At 30.2% G+C, this 25,397-nt stretch overlaps 1 protein-coding gene across 2 annotated transcripts in view; it reads right to left on the bottom strand.

Moving 5' to 3' along the window:
* Positions 1–25,397, bottom strand: part of LOC107456457 (neuropilin and tolloid-like protein 2) — a 330,240-nt gene that overhangs the window by 34,465 nt on the left and 270,378 nt on the right. For both annotated transcript variants that reach the window (XM_043042842.2, XM_071180165.1), the window contains exon 7: positions 4,098–4,118. In XM_043042842.2, the coding sequence (XP_042898776.1) occupies positions 4,098–4,118 (21 nt within the window). The remainder of the gene's footprint in view (positions 1–4,097; positions 4,119–25,397) is intronic.

Raw genomic sequence — 25,397 nt, 5'->3', positions numbered from 1 at the left:
GAGGTAGGCTAAAGAAAATTTTATAATGCTCTTCGTTCGCTAATGAAAGCACTTTGTATTTTGGAAATATGCGTGTCTGACAGGTTTAAACCTCAATACTCCTTTTCTCTCTTCTCGATTGAAATTAGAAAATAAAGTGTCCCCATTAATAACAGACTCGAATATACTGATAGGAAAACATGGCATTGGATATAGTTTTTAGGATATAAAGCAAGGCAATTCATTAATGTCTAAAAAATATTTGTCAGCTAATTTTTTTTAAATTCGTAAATTAAGTTCAGAGACCAAAGGGCAGAAAGAGTATTTTATAATCGTCAAAATATGATTGCACACTTAAGATATTCTAAATTAAAAAAAGAGAGTTAGATTTATTTTTATTATGTTATTGAATAAAACATCAAATTTATTATACTCTAGTACTCTCTATTCCTTTGACCACTGAATTTAACTTACCAATTCAGATAAGTCGGTCAACAAATACTTTTTAGATAATAATAAATTCTCTCACTTCATATCTTAAAATAATATCTACTGTCAACCTTTCCTATTAATATATTCGAGTCTATTATTAATGGGAACATTTTATGTTTTAATTTCTCTCCAGGAAAAATAAAGAAGTATTTTATCCGGTGATAAACGACAGACTCAATTCTGAACTCTGAACTTTTAATGTTCAACTACGTAGCCTTGTAATTCTAAACACAATCCAGGAAACACGGGAACTCTTGGATCTACTATTAGGAGAAATTTGTCTTCAATGAGGACTATTTGATGGAACTATTCCGAAATTGTGTTGCATTGAGAAGAAAATCACAAAAACCTCCCATGGTTAACACGGGGGATACTAACCCATGAGGAGTCCACCACTGAGGATATTTTAACGTCAGTACTGTGGTCGGTGCGAGCCGGAAGCAAAGTTCGTATCAAACAGCCACCCCTGGGATTCGAATTTGGGGCACCTCATTGGTAGGCGAGCACTTTATCCCCTTAGGGACCACGGCTAGGACTAGAGTATAATAAAATTGATGTTATATTTGTTAGCGTAATAAAAAGTAATTAATATAATCTTGAATCGAGGTGGCTCAAGGGATAGAGCATTCACCTCTAAATGAGTTAATCCAGTTTCGAATCTTAACAGTGGCTGGTTGATACGAAATCTGTTTCCGGCTCGCACCAACCATAGTGCTGACGTAAATATATCCTCAGTGGTATACGGATCATAAGTTAGAGTCTCCTTACCACTAGGCTAAGCTTGGGAAATTTTCGTGGTTTTACTCACCAAGTAACGCAAACGTAGGTAAGTTCCATTAAAAAGTTCTTAAGAAATTCTAGTTTGTCTCAATGCTTCATCTAGAAATTCTCTTGTCTTTTGATTTAGGTTCAAAATTACAAGACTACGTAGTTGAACATTGATAGTTGAAAATTCAGAATTGAGTCGGTCGTTCAACGCTGAATAAAATACTTCTTTACTTTTCCTCGAGAGAAATTAAAACACAAAGTGTTCCCATAAATAATAGACTCAAATATATTAACAGGAAAGGATGACAATAGATATTATTTTAAGATATGAAGTGAGAGAATTTATTATTGTCTAAAAAGTATTTGTCAACCAATTTATCTGAATTGGTTAGCTGCTTGGCTGCTTGGTTCAGTGTTCAAAATGAATAAAGAGTACTAGAGTATAATAAATTTGATGCTTTATTCGATAAAATAATAAAAATAATTAATGTAGCTTTCTTTTTTAATTTAGAATGTCTTAAGCGTGCAGCATATTTTCAAAACAATTGAGCCGAATTTGCTTGATGATTTTTTTAAGGTATATGCCCATTTGTTGTCGAAAAAATATGTTGATCACTAAAGAGCAGAAACCTCACGTTGTCGTAGAATAAAACTCATGTATCTAAAAGTAGTTGAAAGAGTTATGACGTGTGAGTTTGTGTTGAACTTAGAGATAAAATTTATCGAAAAGTAACAAACAAAATGTACTCTTCAGAATTAACATTGACGCACAGTTAGAAAAATAAAAAAACGGACCACCTTGAATAACTTTCGATCTGAAGATTGGATCTTCACATTCTAGGAATCAATGTATATGGTTCATGGAGGTGACTTCAACTATCCAAATTAATTTTTTCTATGTAATTAATTAGATAATTAAAATAGGCTAGTTGATATAATAAACAATTTTGAAAAGTCAGATATCTAAAATTCATTTTTCCCCACGAACTATTCAACCGATTTTGCTCAAATTTTGTACTTTGCCATTTAAAATTGTATTCTTTAAAATGATGAAAAGTCATTGAATGTTCCAAACAGCGTTCTGAATCATCGAAACATTGTTCTTTTTGGATCGGTGTGAGTAAACGCGGCACCCAATTCCAAAGCAAATAGCGCATGCTCAAATTTTTACGAAAAAATTGCCTTCTGATACTACCTTCATATCCCTAATAATACCGTCATATACCCCTAATACAATACTACCATAATATTACCATTAATACTATCATCATAATACTATCCATAATACTACCATACTGCAACCATTTATACTATCATCATAATACTATCCATAATACCCATAATACTCCTTGATACTACCTTTATAAAATACTACCTTCTGATATCTTTAAGGTGTCAGCTATCTCAAAAAACTTCACTTTACGTACTTTCAAAACTAGTTTATAAATTGTTTTGATATTTTCCGGAACAACAGTTGATTTTGGACGACCAGAGCGTTCATCATCATACTTGTCTTTATGGTCGCGTTTAAATTCAGTATACCATTTAATGACATTTTGTAGTTAAAAAAGTTCTGCAACGCATGCGAAAATTTCAACTTTTATGAATTTTCACTTTGTGTTGTTGTTTTTTGGTGTTCTTAGTTAAAATTTTCATCAATTAGCTCTAAATGACTTTGGATAAAACTGAACTTCGGGTTTTGATTCGTTATTGCTATAAATGAGATCCTTTAGCAATGATGTTGCTTTTTTAACAACCTATGGAAGGAACTTTTTTTTAACAACTTAATAGTTGATTTTCTTGGTGCAGAGTCTCCATAATACTAATCACGCCACTGATTTGCTTCAACAGTATTTTCCCTTTTAAAAAACAATGCTTAATAAAACAAGAAATTCTTTTTTATCTATTGTTTTAAAAATTACAAAACTAGAGAGACTAAAACCACTTGTAACCTTTAAACTAATTATCAGAATGTCATGAAATTTTGATAATTATTGTTTCAAAATTGCAACCATCCAGAAATCATGTGGTTCTGCTAGCAGTGGTACCATTCATGTGTCAGACTGGATACTTACTGAGTGGTGTGTTACGCAAAAGTAGTGTGGAATATCCATATAATTTGAGACATAATTAGCTTTTAAAAACTGTGATGACTATGCTTGGTACCTTTATTCAATAATTTAAGCTATTATGTGCCAAAAAGAAACAATCAATCCTTTAATTATGCGTTAGTTTTGTTGATAAAAACTTGATTTTAACTTTTTCATAAAATTCATCAGATTGATACAAACAACAAACAGATGAGAGTTAAAAGGCTTCCCAATTTCGACAAATAATACACTAAAATAGTTTAAAAAATAAAAATAATTAATTTTATTGAGAAAAAAACCCAAATATGCTGCATATTATGCACAAATATTTTGTGCATATACATTGATTAGATATGTTCGATTGATTAGATATGATTAGATACAAATACTTTCCAGATGAGATGAAACAAGCTTGATAACATTTAATGTCAAACCACAATTCTTTGTCTCAATTCAAACGAAATTTATATAGAGATAGAAAATAAATATTAATTTGGAAAAAAATATTTGTAAAAATAATTAAATACTCAGGAATGATTAACAAAGTACAAACTATTTTTACTAAGTTATTCCATAAACGACAGTTTTTATATTTTCTAAGATGTAAATTACTTATTAATTTATTTTTATAAGTCAATATATGCATTTATAAGGCAGCATATATATTATATATCAGCGTCAATATACACATTTATATGGAATTTATTAATGTTGTGGAATGTTCATTTGTTAAATTTCAAAATTCAGATAAAAGTATTTGTTACTCACCTTCAGCCTGAGGTCTTTCAACTGAAAATATAGAAAAAATCATATTAGTAGGCATCAATATGACTTATAATAATGTATATTAATACATATAGTGTGTATATTAATTACATATAACATAAATAACGGTATTAAAAATCAAACTTTTGCTTAAACCACCTTTGAGAAATGTCCTTATATATTTAAGGGGTATCTATTTATTTTGTAAATCTTGTTACATTCATAAATTAATAAGAAAAATATAACGTATAATTTATTATTAAAAGCAGAGTGTTTGCAATTTCAATATTTCTGTTTCATTCTTGAGGATTCAACTAAGACCTTTGCACTTTAAAGCTAAAATCTTGGAAATTTGTATCAAAGAGCGTTAATGTTAATAACCATAAAAAAATAAATCAGTAAAATGGACGAAAAAAAAAGCCATTTGCTAGACGCATTAATGTTTCACACCTAAGTGTGCTATAATTACCTTTTAATACAGATTAATTTCAGTGGCGGTCACAGCGAAGGCAGACCTTAGTACTTTTGGTCTTCATTAACGAGGAGGCCCTAATGCGTTTTTGATGAAATTTCACCATTATTGGAAGGTCTTTGGATTATCGTTTACATTAGCCAAAAGACTAGGTCATTTAGAACATTCCTTTAGTTTCCTCTAAACAAAATCAAATAAATAGAGTTTATAGTTAATTACCTTACTTTATAATACTTTCAGATAACGTAACTGGCATCAAAAATTATTTTTACTCACGTCGAAAAACAAAGTTTCGATTATATTGCAACGGGGAAAAATAATTTAAAAAAATGACCATCGGCTTTTATATTTTCTGATTTATTTTCTAAAAAAATTGGACATTAATTCCTGAAAATTAATTCAGCACATGTATTAAGTATAATCAATGGGTAGTTTTCAGCACTTGAAGAGCATATGTATTAAGTATAATCAATCAGTAGTTTTCAGCACTTGAAATTTTTGATTTAAAAAAGTATGAAACAATGGTGAAAAATTAAGAAATTCCTTTTTCACAAAATCTAGCTATATCGCGTAAGGGTCACTTTAGATAGAACTGAGTTATATATATTTCCATCGACTAAAATTAAAAAATAGGGTTATCTATATAGCGTAAAATATAGGTTCATTTACCTATATTAGGTCTTCTTAAAAAGACCTAATATAGGTAAATTAATTATAGAGCCGTTTTGAATTCTTAAGGATTTCGATTTTAACAGGTACGGAAAATGTATGAGAGAAAACGACTTGCAGGATCTAAATATTTTATTTTAAGCAATTAATGAAATTTAAGAAATGAATGCATTTTTATGTCTAGTTATGTCTAAACTAGTATTTTTATGTCTAGTTTAGTCTAGTTATGTAAAGTTTTGTTCACTTTAAGTGGAATTCTGATATATATACTTCAGTCGACTAAAATTAAAAAAATGGAACCTCTACTTAAGAGGACTTAATATAGGTAACTTAACCATAGAGTCGTTTTTAATTCTTGTAGATTTGAATTTTAATAGGCTTGGAAAATGTATCAGAGAAAATGACTTATAGGATCTAAATAAAACTTTCTTTAAAAATTCATGAATTTTTAGAATACATTTTTATAAATACAACTCAGTAGGGTCATATTAAATCGATAAGATTAGATCAGTTAGGTAAGTTAGTTATAGTTATAGATTATGAAAGTTAGGATTATCTTAAACAGAATGGAGATGCATATACTTTAACCGAGTAATGTTTGAAAATATGATTTTCTTTTTGAAGAATTCAATACAGTTAACGTGATAATAGAGTCATTTTTAGTTCTCGAAGACTTGAATTTTAAAAGGTACGGAAAATGTATTAGAGAAAATGACTTGCATGATTTAAATAAAAATTTCCTTAACAATGGAAGAATTCATAGAAATAAATACATATTTTAAAAAAAATAACTCAGTAGCACAATCGAATAATGTTTGAAAGTTCAAGGACATAGGCCGGGATAGCCATGGTTGGTAGGGCGTTGTACCCCAGTCCAAGAGGTCGTGAGCTCTATCCCCGCTGACCCAAAACTCCCCGTGTAGTTAATGGTAACTGGTGCATATTGAATCTGTCGGATCACAAAGTTCTCCAGTTTCCATAATAAATCAATATCTCTGGGGGTACTGAATTGGAGATTAGTCGTTTTCTGGTTCAGGTCAAAATTACGGTATGCGTATGAATGAATGGATATATGAATGGGTCCGCTCTTTAAAATGTGTGTGGCTGAAGTCGTATTCTTGGCCATAGATAGCACCTCTTCAAACAGGAAACGCGCCCTCTGCCTCACATTTTCTTGGTTACAACAATCAGGCTTGCTGATAAAATTGGCAAATGTCATTACAAACAACAATAAGTTGAAGGACTTCATATAGGTAATTTGACTATAGAGTCATTTTTAGTTCAGGAAGATATGAATTTCAACAAGGATGGAAAATGTATTTGAGAAAACGAGTTGCATGATCCAAAAAATTTTTTTTTGTCAATTAATGAATTCATAGAAATAAATACACTTTTATAGAAACTAACTCTGTAAAATTATCTTAAAGGGTCTAAAACGATAAAGGGTTACCTTAAATGGATAAGAGCTATAAACATTTCGAGCGAATAATGTTTGAAAAAATAATTTTCTTTATGGAGAATATAATACAATTAGTGTAAATTATAGAGTCGTTTTCAGTTCTTGAAGATTTAAAAGTTAACAGATACGGAAAATATATGAGAAAAAGCGAATTACATGATCTAATTGAAAAATTCCAGAATAATTAATTAACTTAGTATTCGTTCGAATAGAATCGAATTCATTTTGATAAAAGCAATGCTTTTAACTAAATTTAGGGTAATCTAAAGAAGATTAGGGCTATATATACTCTCAGCTCTATATCTTTCTAAACCTCTAACAGATCTAAAGAAAATATGCTGGATAATTAAAAAAATTAATTTATAGAAATGCATATATTTTTGTCAAATCAGGCTTTGCACAGCTAGATTCATTGTAAATAAAGATAGACTAAATACATTTTAGCCAATCAATGTAAAAATATAGAACTTACACTGAGTTTCTAATTATGATACCTTTGTTGACGAAAGTTTATAAATATAATTTAAATTCTATTTGTTAATAGAGATGTCCAGTTTAGAGGCTAACTATAAGATTCACTTATTATATCACTATATCAGAGTAATATAGTGGTATAATAAGTGAATTAATTTCCATAATTTTGTGGTTGTGAAGAGCTACTAGTTGTTTGTAATATTTCTATTGGCCGATTTGTATTCCCATCCCAATAGAAGCATCTTCCTATTGGTCCACCTGTAACTGACAGATGATTGATGAATTGCCAGTAGACAGGTAAAGGAAGAGACATCAACTTAGACAACTCTAACAAAAGAGGAATATTTGTTAACCAATATCAGCGTGCAAATTAAAGTTAAAAGCCAAAATTAGCAAAAATGGTAATTATTTTTTTATTTTAAAAACTTATCAGTTATATTTTAGAATAAATATGTAAAAAAATAGTTTAATGACTATACCAATGCTTTTTAATCTTAAACTACGATGTAGAAGACAATTTCTCGCAACTACAACTTCATTAATTTAATTACAAGGCGATGTCACGTTGGGGTTTGGGCGCTTACTTTAAGCATTCTTTAGATTTGTTTCATGCAAAGCGCGAAATGTATCTCTTCTTCACCTGCATATTGTGCTTCTTTATTTTCAAATATAAATATATTTATTGCTTGTATTATTTAAAAAAAAATTTTAGGCGCATATTTTAGTACTGACTTCGATTGAATCAACAAAATTCTTGTCACAAATAAATGCTTGAAGGAAACATTGAGACTAATATCTGCAAAATACTTAACAAATATGTTTAACTGTTTAAATTTTTTATGTGTTATAGATAGCATAAGAGAAATCTATATTGCAGTACTGTTTTTTCCTGTTAGTCAAATGTATCAAAATCGTATTTCGAATGATTATTTGGATGAAAAATTAAGATAAATATTTGTAATATCCTTAACCTAAACATTTCCATATTTCTAATGTATGTTAGTGATGATACGGAAAAAAAGTTCCATATTTTAACACTACCATTTATTGCCCAACCAATTTCATAAAATTTTTATTACGAATTTTAAATGAGAAGAAAATTTGGATATATATTTTTACTATTCTTACCATACGTTTTTCATTATCTATATTTCATGTATGTTTTAAAAATAATAAAAAAAGTTCTATATTTCAGTACTGATTTTTAATTTTGTTTAAAAACCTTGTACAAAAACCTTGTCATGAAGTAGTACTTGGAAGAAAAATAATGACTATTATTCGTAATGTACTTATCCTACACGTTTCATTAACTTTTTTATGAGTATATTTTTGAAAATAATAAAAAAGTTCAATATTTCAGTACTGAAATTACTGAAATTAAATGTTCGGCTAAATGTATAAAATTCTTGTCACAAATGATTACTTGAATGGGAAATTGTGACTAATTTTTGTAGTATCTTTATATCATACGTCTTATTGTTTTTTTCATTTGAATGCTATTGTAAATAAATCAGAAATTCTACAATTCAATATTTTCACTTAATGTTTGCCCAAATATTTAAAACTCTTGATGCTCTAAAAAAAATTGAGTATTTGTGATTATAATGGAATTTTGTAGGAATTGAAATGTGGAATATGTGAGAAAAATCGTGTTCCATACTTGTAATATCATTATCTTGTGCGTTTCTTTACTTGTTTTAAGTATATGTCATTAAATATAGTATGAAATATTATTTCAGAATTATTTATTTAGTCATCTAATGTTCAGCCAACTGTATAAAGACGAAAGCCAATATAAATGTATTTTATCTCAACCAATGAACCGATTACTTGCATGAAAAAATGAGAATAATCGAGACTATTTCACAAGTGTCACTATCTGCTATTTGAGGTAATAAGAATTAAAATTGTTTCTTAATGTGTCGTTCTGCACTATTTCTTCAGTGAGAAATTCTCTAACAGTGTAAATTGTGAATTTCTATAAATATAAATTTTTATTTTTATTTTCATCATCATCTTCATCAATGGCTTGACAGCCCATGGTGGACCTTGATCTTCTCAATAAGTTTTTTCCAGACTAACCTTTTTCCCGCCAGCATTTTCCAGTTCTTAGTTTTTGAGACCAAAAATTCTTTTTCTAGGCTCTCTAACCATCTCAAATTCAGCCTGCCTCTTTTTCGTGTACCAACTGATTTGCCATTGAAAACTCTTTTTGTGGTACGGTCTTTATCCATTCTTATAACGTGACCTGCCCATTTTATTCTTTGTCGTTTAATGAAGTTAATAATGTCAGGTTAATTATATGAGTGATAAAGCTCTAGATTTGATTTTCTAAGCGACACGCCATTTTTTTCAAAATTCCTCCAAAAATACTTCTCAGGACCTTTCTCTCAAAGGTACCCAACATAGCCTCATCCGTACAAAATATGTTCCAGGTTTCACAAGCATATGTTAAAATTTCTTAAAAGAGAAATTTTCATTCTGCACAGTTTCTTTAGTGAGAAATTCTCTAACATTGCAAATTTTTATATTAATTTTTATATCGATCGTTGAACAGCCGACCTAGTTTTGGGCTTACGACTACTAATATTCAAATCCGTAGCCTTGTAATTTTGAACCAATCCAGAAGACAAGGAAACTCCTGAATCAGTACCTCCAGAGGTATGATTTGTTATGAGAACATAGAGAACTCTGCAACTCAACAGATTTACCGTGCATCAGTTACCATTTACTACAAGGGGAGTCTTCGGCCGGGAGGATCGAACCCATGAACTATTTATTGAACGTGTTGTACCAATTGTAAATTGCTAATTTTTAAAAATAAATTTTTTTTAAATTTTAGAATTATTTATTTAGTCATCTAATGTTCGGCTAAATGTATAAGGATCAAAGCCAATGTAAACTATCTTATTTCGAATGATTATTTACATGAAAAATTAAGAATAATCGAGACAATTTCAGAAGTTTCATTATCTGCTCTTTGAGATAATAAGAATTATATTTGTTATTAATATGTTATCCTGCACTGTGAGAAATTCTCTAACATAGACATTTTAAGTAACCTAAGGAACACCCATCAGTAACTGTTTAAACGGGCCCTTACTACTAAACTCTACATTTTAACCAATGCATTGCACTGCCGGTATTTTAATAACCGTCTGTTATCGCGAAAGTGAATAACACGTCAATTAGTGCGCCGCAGAGCATTCAAATATTTAGCTCAATGCTTAATAAAAGGCGACGTTTCCCATCCGTTCGATGGATATGCAGTTGGAAACAGTACCTCCCCCCTCTAACCTTCTTGGGAACGTTTATGAGAAAGGGACTTCCAAAAGGGTGTTGCATGAATTTAATCTCAGCGCCTGGCTTTTCTACTGCTTTTGTCTGTAACTCAAATCACTTCTGGGAAAAGAAATTGAAAAGCGTGTTGAGTTTCTTAATTGTTTGTTAAGTGAATGAAGAAGAGTTGCAAGAGAAAATAATGAATGGTTGTTTAAGTGGGGGAAGGTTGTTTTTTTTTGTATTTACTAAACTAAAGTGAAAAGGAGTTAATTTGTAGAGAGTAGTTTTGAGATTATAAATTTAAAATTTATTTCTATCATTTGAGGAGGAATTCAGGGGGAGTGTCACACATTTCATAAGTTTACTCTTTTAAAAAATATGCTGATCGTAAACCTATACTCTACTTTCAGTTTTCTATACAGTACTTTCAGTTCTTTCAGTTTTTGTTTGTTAAATAAATGAAAAAGAGTAGGGGATACAATGTATGAAATTAGGAATGGTTTTTAAGTAAATAAATAGGAGATGGTAACTAGTATGGAAAAATATAAATGTTTTAATAGTTATAATAGTTTTTAAGTGTGCCGTAAAAAATTTGGTGTTTAGTAGCCACTATTTTTAATGTTGGGGTAAATTAAATACATTTTTGTGTAGAGAACTTCAGTAATCATGCAAAAAATTTTATAAAATTGTCAAAATAACAAATGTTTAAAAGAATTAGTACGTATGTATTCCGAAAAACTCATTTTTAAACAAAATGTTTTTGCAATGGAGCCCTTAATTTGATTCTGATACGCATTAAAATATGCTTTTTATTTTATTTTTTTATTATTATTTTTATTTTCTTTGCCACCGCCGTTGAACAGCCGATCCAATTTTGAGCTTACGACTACCAATTCTCAACTCCATAGCCTTTTATTTTTGAACCAAATTCAGAAGACAAGGTAACTCCTGGATCAAGCATTGGAGAAATTTGCCTTCGTGGAGGATTTATAAAATATATGTCAGCAAATAAACAAACTGAATATAAATGAATGAATGAATAAATAAATAAATAAATAAATAAATAAATAAAGGGAACTAAAACAGTGAAAAAGTAAATAAAAAATGTCATTACAAGCACTGTAAAACATTTTAGTTTACCTCACCACCAAAAACGATGCTTTTCGTGTGTAATTTAACCATAGATCAAAATTTTTTACAGTGTAAATAAAGAAGAGACAGGAATACAGTATGTCAAATTAGGAATGACTTTTGACTAAAGCAAGAGTGGACGGTGATATAGCATGGAAAATTATGAATGGTTTTTGAGTAAATAAAGAGGAAATGAGAACATAGTATGTGAAATTATGAATGATTGTGTAATGACTGAAAAGAAATTGGAAATAAAATACGTTAAGAACTTTTTAATATTCACGACATAATTTATCAAACACGAGCGAATTTTACCTGAAATCAAAGTAATCACCTTCCTTTCATCAAAATAACCATCCATTTGTTATTGACTATGTATTTGAAATTACTGTTTGTCAATAACAAAATAAGTTTAAATCCTACATCTTAATAGGTGATAAAAAAAACCAAATTACCAATTTTTTTTGCAAAATTTTCTCTATAAATGCAAAAACCGTTACATTTCTAAATCCTTTGAAAAATAATCTCAATCCTTCAGGATTTTAAAATGTATTAAGATAATGTACTGAAAATTTTTTATAAGCAAAACTGGTTCACATTATCTTTAGATGCTTTTTTTAGAGGTCATAATTCTTCTTAATGATCGTACTTAAAATAATGGACTTGTTTGTAAGGAAATTGTTATTCAGATGGTTCAAAAATCTTCTTTCTAATTATTTTGTTGGAATTAGATAACAAAGCAGGGAAAATAATGTATGTGAAATTGTTTTAGAAACGCAAAAATATTTAAAAAAAAATCCTTCTGTTCCAAAATAACTATTTTAATGAATTGCACACGTATAAATTTACACCGAGGGATTTTCTTTTTTGCAACTTTATTCATTGGTTAGTAATTGTAGATTGTCTATTGCGGAAAATCATGCTTGAGATAAATCTCTGAAGTATTTAAAAAATAAAATATATTTTGTATTTAATGTGTTGTAAAAATAATTAAAATAAAGGATTATTTCAATATAGAATCTAAATGTTTACTATCATTAGTTTTAATGTTATACATTTAAAATTCAAGTACAGTAAGCAAAATAAGAAATGAACTTTCTGAATAACTTTTGATCTAAGCATCGGATCTTCACGTTCTAGGACAAAGGGGTGACCTCAAATATGTTGATTAATTGAAAAATTCGTATTTCTAAAATTCAATTTCTCAGGAATTACTCGACTGATTCTGATCAAATTTCGCATTTTATTAGTAGCAAATTTTGAAAATGCTACAAAATACTGTAAACGTCACAATACAAAATGTTTTCGACTATTATTCAATAAAACAATACAAAGTGATAAATATTTACAAAAAGTTCTATTTTGCATGAAATTTATCTTTAAATAATCGGAAGCAGATATCGTATCAACCAGCCACTGCCAAGATTCGAAACTGAATTAACTCATTTAGAGGTTAACTCATTTAGAGGTGGATTCAGAATTCGTATCGACGGGCCATCATTAGGAGGCAAATACCCCGCTGCTTATTTTGAAATAAATATTTTATTTTATTTCATAACCGTCTTTGAACAGTACACCCGATTTTGAGTTTACAACTATCAGTGTTCATCACCGTAGCCTTGTAACTTTGAACCCAATCTAGAGAACAAGGGAACTTCTGAATCAAGCATTGGATCACAAGCACATCACAGTCCGTTTATAGGGAGGACCCATTCATGCATCCATTTATTCATCCACATATCGTAATTTTGACCTGAACCAGAGAACAATCAATCTAAAATTCAGTACCCCCAGAGGTATTCATTTGTTATAGGAACTAGGAGGACTTTGTGACCTCGACAGATTTAACGTGCTTCAGTGACCATTTAATAAATGTATTTCTTTGTATCGCAGTTCTCACACTACATTCGATTTAATTGGGACTAAAGCCCAAGTCCTTGAAGCATGACTTTGCGATCGTAAACACTAGATTGCCTAAGCAATAATTAAGTACTTTATATTAATTGCAGTTATTAAGAATAATTACGGCACCTTAAAAAAGAATTAACATTAACGTATTGCAAATCTAATAAGTTAGTTATATGATTATAGATAGTTATTAGTTTTACTATTTATTAGTATTAAATCTTCAGAAGACGGCGCTAAATTCATGTTAACTTGTAAAACTATTAAGTGTTAGAAAATATTGAAAGCAATAAAATATGATATACTTTGAAAAAAAAGCTATCATTCTTGATATAAAACGTATTGATTTAAAAATATATAATATATTCTTCGTATTGATTTAAAAATGCATTTCGATACAAATAGGATTATAATACTTTACTAAAGTAAGCTATTCTATATGAAAAAGTTAATCTAAAGAACACATTCATTGAGAACATTACAATCAATTTCATGTTATTAAGGCTTAACAAAAAATAATCTTCAACGAGCACTAAGTTTTCCTTCAGTTAGAGTAAATCGAAAGGTGATTACAGTTGAAAGATGTTGCTTAACGTATTTAGGGATGGGTAGTTTTGAAACAAAATTTTGCAAGTTTCGATTAAAGAATAAGTGCAAGAATGTCAGTAATTCAATTACCGTAAAAGTGAAACTTTAAAGCTCCTAATGAACTGAAAAAGATGATTGTTGCAAAGCGTTTCAGCCCAATTTCTTAACGTTCGAAAAGTTATAATGTGAAACGATGGAATTAAGTGAAAGGAATGTTGATAAGATCATAATGATGGAAAAAATTTAATTGGAGGCAAAGAGCTTAGTGTCGCAAAATTTTATTTCCATTGACAATAATAATTTTTTTTTTAGGAGAGAGATGCTGATCATTAAATAAAATGAAGTTCGGAAAGAGTTCTTTTCGTCAAAAAAGTCAGTTTCGTTAAATATTTATGAACACTAGTAAGAAAGAAAAGTTCTTTAATCCGATTAAAGCAATTACTACTAAATAAATTCGATTGCTTTCAAAAGAAATAAACAGTAGTAAATTTTCATTAACAGAATCTGAATAATATATTTTATCTAGCGTTAGTTCAGTACTTAATAATTTTTGTGAGCATTTCTGACTAATGAATTTGCAACAAGTTGCAGATGTTATTGTCAAATATGCAAAAAAGCCGTATTTATTTATGAAAAAAATAATAATAATAAAATTGAGTATTCTGGAAGTACGTCGTTTAGATATTCTTTTTCTACATCCTTTTCTATATTCTTTTCTTCTATATCCTTTTCTCCTATATTCTATATTCTTCTATGTTCTACATTCTTCCATATTCTATATTCTTCTGTATTCTATATTTTTATATATTTTTATATACTTTTGATATTATTTTATCTTAGTAATTGCACCATGAACAACATTTAAGGATTTTAATCTTGCGTTAACTGGGTCTTAGTAGCAACGCATTTTTTGAAGTTTCTTATTATCCCTAGTCACTGTAGATTCCCTTATTTACTTTGGCAGGAAAAATTTAGCGCCGCTGAAATTTCGAAGAATAAACATCTTATTATTTAGTCAGTGTCTATTTTTTATTTACGCATGGTTGCATTCGTTTATTATTTATTTTTTAATATGATAATTGATACTGTGGATAGAAAAAAGAAAAATCTAAATTGATAATTTATCAATAAAACATCCATGTAATAATAGTCTATGTAGAATCTTTGCAATAGGAATAAGACTTATCTGTAATTTTTTCTTCCTTTAGCTTAAATAGAATGATATGGTACATGTCAGACCTTGAAATATACATTGTATTCAATATAAAAACAAAATTTTAAACAATAAAAAGAGAAATCAGTTAAAATACTTAAAGCAACTCATAATTTGTTTTGGGTAGCACGAAAAAAAATTTCCTTGTCTCCATTATCAGTCAACGTCCATAAAACATTCAAGTAATTTTAGAATTAAAAATGAGCTGGTACGCCTATTTTTGATAGTGTTTTAGTGATTGCATTATTTAGAAAGTTATCAAGAATTTAAACACCAAATTTTGGGAAAGATCTGTTTTTGGGGGAAGTACTAAACTCGAAAAAAAATTTGTCTGAAAGGATATATGATGAAAATATGGTGAAAAAATTATTATTCTCACATCATTACGATAGAATGCAATTTAATATATTAAGCAAGTTTAGATTAAGTACCTGATTTATATTGCACAAAAGGCTTAATCACTTCAATGATAAACCACGGTATCAAATTGTCCAGGAACTTTTTTAAGAGCGATTTTGTGAAGAACACCACGATTTCCAAGCTTTAAGTAAATTGCTTTATTTATTAGACTTTTACCAATTGGTCTTAGAGATAAATTACCTGTCAAGAAACAATGTTACGGAACAGTTTTATGCAAAAACATTATAATGGAAAAATTAGTAGCTTATCTTTTTACCAGAATTCCCACGGGTCTAACCAATTTATAACAGGGGTTTTAAATATACGTCAAAACTAGTATCAGGTTTTTTAAAGATGAAACTTTGACATACAGAAATCTGACAGCTAAGAATTCTCGGGCAGATGTATTTTTCAAAAAATGATATTTGAGTCATTTTCTTAAAAGGGATTTTTCTTAAAAAAAACAAGCTTAAATAATTTTGCTCTAAAAATTCCAAAATTTTGCCTGTAGGTACTTTATTCTTTGAATTATTAACTTATTATTATTTTAGTATACAGTACATGTATAAATGTGTATAAAACATTCCGTCACAGTTAAAGTTACACCCCTGCGTATAAAAATATTGAGAAAATAACCATTTGGGAATAATAACTTTCGTTCATTAACCATTTAATTAAAAATCATTAGGCTTAGTTACATTTTCAAACACTAAACATTTATGGAAGCAATTTTCTATTAATATAACCAAAGATGAAACAAATTTCTTTTCCTTTTATTAACTTTATAATAAATGAAGGAATGACCTGCGATGAAAATGCTTGCACCTATCCATTTTATGAACCATGTATTCTGATTCATTGTCGAATGTTCTCTGCAGTACGATATGCACTGCTATACGAAATTTGCTGTTATAACAACAAAAATTTTACCAGTATAAGCTGTATCCTGCCATCTACTGATCACATAAAGACATATTTATTGTTTTGTGAGGGAATAATGGTTACTGGTTATGGGTGTAAATGAATAATACTTATAGTTTTGGCTTTTTGTTTTTCAAAATTTGAAAATTATGTCTTCAGGACTTTTGAGTCATAAAATGGCCATTTTTCTGAGAATGATCCGTACACTGGTCACAAATGTATTAATATTTCGACGTTTATTTAATTTCCATGATCACTATATGAAATTGGTAAGAACTTTGGATACCTGTATACTGCACCAAGTTATTAATATGAATGAATTATATATCTTGCTAACATTATATGTTTAATGAATGAAATGTGCAGTTATGATCTGTCATATTTTGTTATTGTGACTAATTTAATAAGCGTGTATTACGCAGCGATAAGACATCACGTTCGTATTAGGTTCTGGCAGTGATGGCGAAGCCCCATGATTACGTAATAACCACAATTTAATTGAAAAATAATGTCTCATTTGATTTCAATACAAATTTATAAAAATATTACAAATTTGCTTTCTATTTCGTTTTTTTTGGAAAAGGACAAAAACCGTGAGATGTACAGCGAGGAAAAAAATAAAAGAACCATCCTGAATAACTTTTAATCTAATGATTGGATTCACGTACCGGGACTCATTCGTAATAGTTCAAGGGGTGACCTGCAATATTGTAATTAATTAGTGTAAATAATATTTTAAGTTACGAAATCGGATACAAAACCGTAATCTTTTACTCCCAACGGATTCGGATTTCTGATTGGGGATATAGGGGGTGGCAGCAATCTGGGAAATATGAACCTAATAATTTGGTCAGGAGAGCGATCTAAAGTTTGGATCCCTTAATGTTAATTTTATTTTTTTGAGTATTTTGCCATGTCTCGAGAACTTTTCTAGTGAATTAAAAAATTTCACGCACAATTTAAATTTTCACAAAATTTTGTCTATATAATTAGCATATTTGCGGTCACCTCCGAACCTTTAAGAATGAGTCCTAAAAGGTGAAGATCTAATCATTAGATCAAAAATTATTCTAGGTGGTACGTTTACTTTTTGCGCATTGTATATGAAAATCCAACATAACTGAGAATAATAAATTTGAAGCTCAAAAAAAGTAAAAAAAAATGTTTGGGAAATGAATTTAGAAAATTGGCGAGTTTTAATGCTGCCAAATGGCGATAAGTTAGCTATCCGTTGATTGGTGATGAATTTTGACTTTTAGATAAAATATATTAGCCAAAAACGGAAAACATAAAATATAACGGGTGAGAAATTATAGTTAGAAGGACTTAGTTAACTTAGCTATATAGAGGTACTTAGCTATAAGTTAAAAAATAAAATGTAAAAAGAAATGGGCACGGTCTTCTTCAAATTTAGGGTAGAGACATGTTAAAAATAGAAATCTTTTAAGTGAAAGGGAAATAAATAAACAAATATGTCGGAATATTAATTCAGTAAGGCAGTTACAATTATATATTCATCGCTTGCTACTAATATACATAATTAAGCGTATGGACCAGATTTAATAACTGGTAATATGGATTGACAACTGTTAGTTTATCTTACCCCTGATTAACATTTCCTCTCCTATTTTTTGCATTAATAAATACATCATTCATATGTAAAAGGCAGCATATTGAACATTAAAAATTTTTTTATAACAGCGAATCACATAATCAATGACATCCATTGAATAAATTTATTTGTAAGACAGCTTTCATAAGGGCCTGATTAATTCTTCAGATACATACCACAGAATAAGAAACTTATTCTTTATTCCAGCGAAAGCATTCTTCTCTATTCAATACTTATTATTCAGGAGAAATATTTGCTCTCATGTTCGATGGCGATACAAGCGGAAAAATGACGTTTTTTGGTATTTATATATTCATCCTCCCTTGGCACTCAGCATGCTCGCCGTGTCGCCGCAGTCTTGACATCTGACGCCTGTGCTCGTCATTTGTGATTAATAGGGTTTCTAAGCTCATGGACAAGTCATTCCTCAACAGCACTCCCGATTTATCAATTCCTTATTTCTTTTTTTATTTATAATGACTAAAAAGAGGGATGTTGATTCAAGAAGAGTATTTGTTCACAAATTAGACATTTTAGAAGGATGGAATAAATTTTTTTTTCTTAAAAGAAGTTCTTTGTAGTGGTTATTAGTTAAGTATGGTTGCAAAATTGCCTTTCCTTTTAAAAGTGTGGAATTATTTGACAGTAAAGATACGGGGTATATCTGGAAAGTAATGATACTGAATTTGTTGTGCAGTTTACACGTCCAGGCACGCTCAGACAATATGGGATTGGTAAATGTAAGAATCAGCTTACGTATGTGTGGTTGCTTAATTGTTTCCGACCATCCGGGGAGTAGGGAAAAGCATCTTCCAGAATGTGCTAGGTTCTAGTGTCTATACTTCAGCAATTATTCCAAAAAGATATTTTGTTGTTGTTCATTTTTGGTGTGGGAATTAAAATGGAGGAGCCGTGTCATGGCTGTGAGATGGGTAAGGAATCCTTCAGAAATTTGACCGTGAAGAAAATGAAAAACCTAGGTACGTTCTCTTGGTGAAATTTCCATTTGTCCGTATATCTAGTTGTGACTTTTTGGAATGCTTAATGTTTTTGCTATTAATTAAACACTCGGATGCTGGTAAAAGTTTAAATAACTCAGACGTACGCATGACATTTTCGTCGTCAAGGATGGTTGACCACGGCTCTCCTGCTTGAATTTTATTGCTGACCCCTTCACATCGTAATTGTAATTGACTTGTACCACACGCACGAGACAAACACATGGCAAGAAGGTAAAAAAAGTAGTTAAACCAATAAGAGGAGAGGAATAAGATGAATAAGGTAATAAGAAAAGGGATTAAGAGAAAACCCCAATTGTGTCTAGGTTCTCATTCTTATCTCTCTTTTATTAGTATCTTGTTCAAGCTTGTTTCCCTTCCCAAATTGGCTAAACCTCTTTTTTTCAGAAATGTGTTTGTCTCGCACTTTCAACTGCTATTTTGTGCTTCGGCTATGAGGAAGTTTCTTTATGGAATCCAAATTATAGTGTGTCCATTTTTTGTGTCTTTATTTCACTTTATTCACATTTTTTTTTGTTAAATTCATAAAAAAACTCTATTTTTATTCGGATAAACAGGTTTCACGGAAATATCTTTCTTTACTCGGAAATGACTGAGTGACCATGCTTGCGGAAGACGATTTTTCCCATTGTCTATCCCAAACAGTCTGATGAGACTGGAACGATTATAAACTTCAAATTAAATTCGGTAACATTAGTTTCCAAAGACACATTCTACAATGAAGAGAAATGCAAAAATGTTTAAAAATGTAAGATAAATAGTTAAATATAAGTATAAAATACAAGTTATCACTTCGAGATCTTAGAAGACAACAATTGACGTTTAAGTTGAAGATTGGAGATATCACTAAAAACTGCTCATTTTGTGATTGAATGCAAAAAACATTCTAACTAGCGTTTGAACATGTTGATAAGAATAATAAGCCGCTACTTTCAAATAACTGCTTGTTTGGCCTTCCTATTTTAAACTAAAAATGTTTATCAAATAATAATAATGTTGTAAAATAATATAAATTTAGGAATTTTGGAATGAAAAAAAAACATATGTCCTGAAAAAAAACAACAACATAAAAACATATATCAACATACATCCTGAAAAGATAGAAACGGTTAAAGATTACGAAGAATGTTCATTGGATTCCAAATCTGGGAAAATTCAGGAGGGGTTTTAAAAGATCCATTCAATGATATTAAACTCCTCCTCCAAAAGGAGAATTCTCATTGCATGCGAATTCGGAGATACGAAAGAGAACCTGATAGGCGACTTTTTCACTGGTAAATATATTTCACCACTCTCTCATTTACATCTTTGCATCCACACACGCGAGTTTTTTGCATGCAGTGTGACTGGTCCTTAAGACTGAGTGGGGGTCGAATTCAGAGTCATTATGTAGGTTTGTATATGAATGAGCAGTTCCCAAAATGTGGGAGTACGACATAGATTTTTATTTTGAGCTCTGACAATATTTAAGTTTAAATCGCAGTAAACATTTTATATTAAACTTAAAATTCTATCGAGTGAGAAGAATTAACGCAAACTATTGTAAAAGTCTTGCTTCGAAAATAAATGTTTTCAAACTAAAAGGGCCAATTTTGAGTTAACTGAGATAATGTAACACCAATTATCTTTTTAAATTGTGACTCTCTGTATGTTTAAAAAATGCAATTTAGAGTATAAAAGTTTAAACAGCTGATATTATTTTCAACACGTGACTGCAATAAATAAGTAATCTATACTGTATGAAAGATTTTTAGAAAAAGCGATTTGGTGTTAGGATGCATGTTCAAAGAGCGTATCGCACGACATCACGCTAATATTTTAACAAAAATAGAGAAAGTAAATACTTTAAATTTATTTATGTCTTTTCTTATGTTTCTAAGAAATATTTCTGTGACAAAAAACTATTTTCTTACACGTGAGTTCACTAAGAAAATGTTATTTTCTAAGAAAATATTTGGTGCACATAGTGTAAATATCAATATAATTCAGAATTAGCTGATGATAACGTTATTGTTCCTACCATATGAGAAGTAATCATCAAATATCAAACAGGTTTGCATTTATTTGTTTTTTTGCTTGATTTGAGATGCATTTTTTGAAATGTTTTAATTTTAAACAAAGTCTTTCCAATTTTCATGTTGTTCCAATTTCCAATGTCACAGTGAGGGAATGACAAGGACGTTATTTCTAAAAATGCGATTTTATACCAGATTTGGAAAACACGGTGGTTCTTATTTTAGATTTTGAAGTTACTTCTTACCGTCACAGAGGAGATGGAGAATCGAATTTGGTATTATTAATTGCATAGTTGGAAAATATTTAATATGCAAGTGATCCTCAATGCGATGAGTGATCCTAAATATTTGATGCAATGAGTGATCCTAGAGAAATTTGCTCAGTCTTTATCTTATTAGCAGTATTTTTTCTCCTATTCAATTTTGTGGTTTGTATAGACCTCAAACGAAAGGTAACTTATCATTTGTTATTAATTTTTTACGCTTAGTGAGAAAGTCACATATCCATTATACCACCACTGCTATTCTGCCAACTTTTGAAAACATCAACTTTACAGAAACTAATAAGGGCATAAGATCACTTGTAGTATTGTACCAATTTCTGGGGTCGTCACGGCAGCAATAATTTCATTCAATCGATCCGAACTGTGTGGTTAACGTTGATTAAAACTAAACTCAGTGGCACGACAGCTCATAGAGGGCCAAGGCCTACTGTACCCATATCAGTTTTCTTGACCTTGGGCTTTGGGGTGCAGGAGCAGATGTTCCGGTCAGTTGGTCAGCCGAACGCGGAACAAGTGTTTAGTTCCCAACCATGCTTGGTACTCATTTATCGACCGACTGAAGGGATGAAAGGCTGAGTCAACCTTGCCTGGCCCGAGGATCGAACCAGGGACCTGTAGCACGACAGTGCGAAGCGGTACCGCTCAGCCACCGGGCGTCTGATTGATTGTAACGTTGATTACTTAACCGAAAACTTTAAGGTATACCGGGCAGTGGTAATTACTCTTGAAAAACATTAGTGTAGAGTTAACCGAGTAGGGGCACTTAAACTTTAAGAAAAATTATATCAGTGTAAGGTGTTCAGAGATAGGTCTTTCTGATTCCTCATAAGAAAAAAGATATGATACCACTACAATCGCAGCTGGCGTGATTGTTAAAACAAAAAATAAATAGGCAAATTTCACGTGAATAAAATCTACTCTGTAATTAGGCACTTGCACTTCAAGAAGATAACGGATACCCACGCATGTGACTTATGACGTCAGCCGATCTCTTATGAGCAAAATAGCATGTCAAAGTCTAGCTAAGTTTCTCCACATAAGTTAGAGTGTTAATTAATGTAAAGTCAATTAAATAAAGCGCCGTATCGTGCATAGAATTTGTTGAAATGTAATTCTTTTTTGTCTACGTCTTTGACTTAATTTAGATCTATGATTTGTTTATGTATTTCAGTAACGGTTTATTGAAACCGTGATATATTTTTGTTTTTTGTACCTGATAACTTCAGTGCATAATAAGTTTGTTTATGTTCAACATGTCTTTGTGTTGAGTCAGAAATATATAGTGAAGGAATTGAAATCTTCGTGAATGAATCTTTGTGAAAGATTATAGAATGTGTCCCTTAAGAGAATTGATACGTGACTGCCTTGGCTTACTTGAAATAGAATGAAAGAACAGTTGCTAACGTAAACAAATGCCACGTTTCTAAATCAATCAGGATAGAAATACCCACACACTACGTCACTTGCAGGTATCGTATTGGTCAACGTTAGCTTCGACACAATAGCAGAATGAATTTTATTGAACTGATTGATTGGTATAATAAACACTATGAAATAAATTTTTTTGCTATTTTTTTAAAAAACAATATTTTAAAGCTCTTTTTTAAAAATATATTTTTTAAACTCTTTATGTATGTTTTTGGTATATCTAAAAAGTTTTAAAACTTATATCCCATTATTTTGAAGATTTATTTATTCTATTGTTAGCTATTTTTGTGGTATATTATATAAACGGCCTTCATAAGACTGTTTTTTGATGGCTGAGTGGAAACCTGGAATAACACTTTTCTGTGAATAATATGCTATTTTCTCACTTTCTGTGGGCTTGAAACAGCTACTCAAGACTGTTTTTTTAAGTTAAGCCAGGCGTTAGCCAGCACACTCTTTGTTAATTCTGAAAATGGCTCGGAACGTCAACATGGAAAAGTACCCCACAGTTTTGCAAGAATGAAAAATGTTCGTGATTGAGCTCTTTTATATTTGAAAAGATTCTCCAACGCTGCAATATTTGGGCTCTTAAAAATTTACAAAAATTGAGAATTATTGTATGATTTTGATTATTTTCATTCTGGTGGAAAAGTTTCGCCAAAGTGGCAATTTTTAAAAAGTTCAGTAACTTTCAAAATATTAAATTACTCGTCCTTTCTAAAGCGCAGATAATTCTTCCCGACAAGATGGTGTATTTAATTTAAAACTATGGCTTTGCTTTAAGTTTATGGCACTTGAACTGTAGCTCGTTTTTCTATTTTACTTGGCGAAGAAAATTCGAAAAATCCTGTTAAATTAATATTGACAGGATTTTTCTTATTTAAATAAAGGATGCCCCAAAGCTGACACAAGATGGAATTTTCCTTGAAAACTTAAGTTTTTTTTAAATTCACAAAGGTGATTCATATTTGGTAATGGGGATGGTGCTTTGCTGTCAAATGCATAATATTTTGACAAAATTTTCCATGATCATTTTTGAATAAATATGATTGATTTTCATGTATATGGCACTTAATTTCAATTGCCAAAGCTTGAGTTACCAAAGATTTGTTGGCATAAATTTTAGAGTAAAAAGAAAAATGTCTAACAGGCTAAAATCGCATGTTCCTGACGTTCAATTCCGATCACAAAAACGGAACAATACATGACCAGGGAAAGGCAGAAAGGCATATTGCTTGAAACATTTATCAGCTGTTTCTTAGTGTATCACTACATTTTTAATGTAACTAAACTATTATTGGATCAATATTTTTTTTTCGTTACAGAGCGTAAAAAAAAAAAAAAAACAGACCACCCTGAATAACTTTTGATATAAAGATTGGATCTTCGAGTATTAGGACTCCATGGTAATGGTTCAAATATACTAATTAACTAGTGCAGACGATATTAAAATTACGAAGTCAGACACAAAAACGCACTCTTTCTGAATAAACCTAAATTTTCCTTCAACGGATTCGATTTTCTGACCTCCAAAATATAGTTTGTAGCCTCATTCCGAATTTGATTTCTCAGGAACTATTAAACAGATTTCTCACAAATTTTGTAATTTGCCATGTAAAATTAGATATTTTTCATTAGATTATATACTTAGCATATTTGAAGTCACCCCCTTCGAACCAATAAGATTGAGTCCTAGAAAGTAGAGATCCGATCATTAGATCAAAAGTTATTCACGGTGCTCCTTTTTTTTGACTCACTGTACAACATATATTGCACAAATGATGCAAAATTTCGAATTATGCTTTAGCATGGAAGTAGCATGAATCTACCACGATAGCTTGCTTCCCCCTTTCTTTTTATCAATATTCCGTTCCGTGCTTGTCTCATGCACAACTGTCTATGTTCCGCTGTTTCATGCAGAGTTAAAAAAAGATACAGTCTTTCTATCTTTTTCTATTATCTTCCATCTATTTTATCTTTTTTATGATCTTTTTGGTTTTGTAGAATGAAAAATAACAATATTTTTATATCTTATCTTTTTAATTAGAGATTTTTGATTTTTGATTTGAGGATGTAATTAAATTATATGTTTTTAAATTAACAGTTCTCTAATTCATTTCTGAAAATTTTTATGATATTAAAGACTAGATCGGTAATAACAAGATCTATATAGATACATTTAAAAAAGCAAGATATGATTGAGTTATATTTTTTTATTTCTCCTAAAGATTTTCATTTCCTTTGCGAGCTATTCTTTCAGTTTACACATTTCCGCTTTCCTGCCATCAGATTTTTTTCCCTCAACCAACTTGAATACCTCCATTGCAAATTACGAGTAATATTTCGAGAAAATAGATTTTTTACATGCCTGAACACCTAAAGAAATTGCTTGCGTTAAAAAAAAAAAAAAAAAAAAATAAAAAAAAAGAAAC

This window comes from Parasteatoda tepidariorum, chromosome 4 (genome assembly GCF_043381705.1).
Source record: "Parasteatoda tepidariorum isolate YZ-2023 chromosome 4, CAS_Ptep_4.0, whole genome shotgun sequence".
NCBI lineage: Eukaryota > Metazoa > Arthropoda > Arachnida > Araneae > Theridiidae > Parasteatoda > Parasteatoda tepidariorum.
The sequence above is the reverse complement of the archived record's forward strand: the minus strand, read 5'-3'. Positions and strand labels throughout refer to the sequence as shown.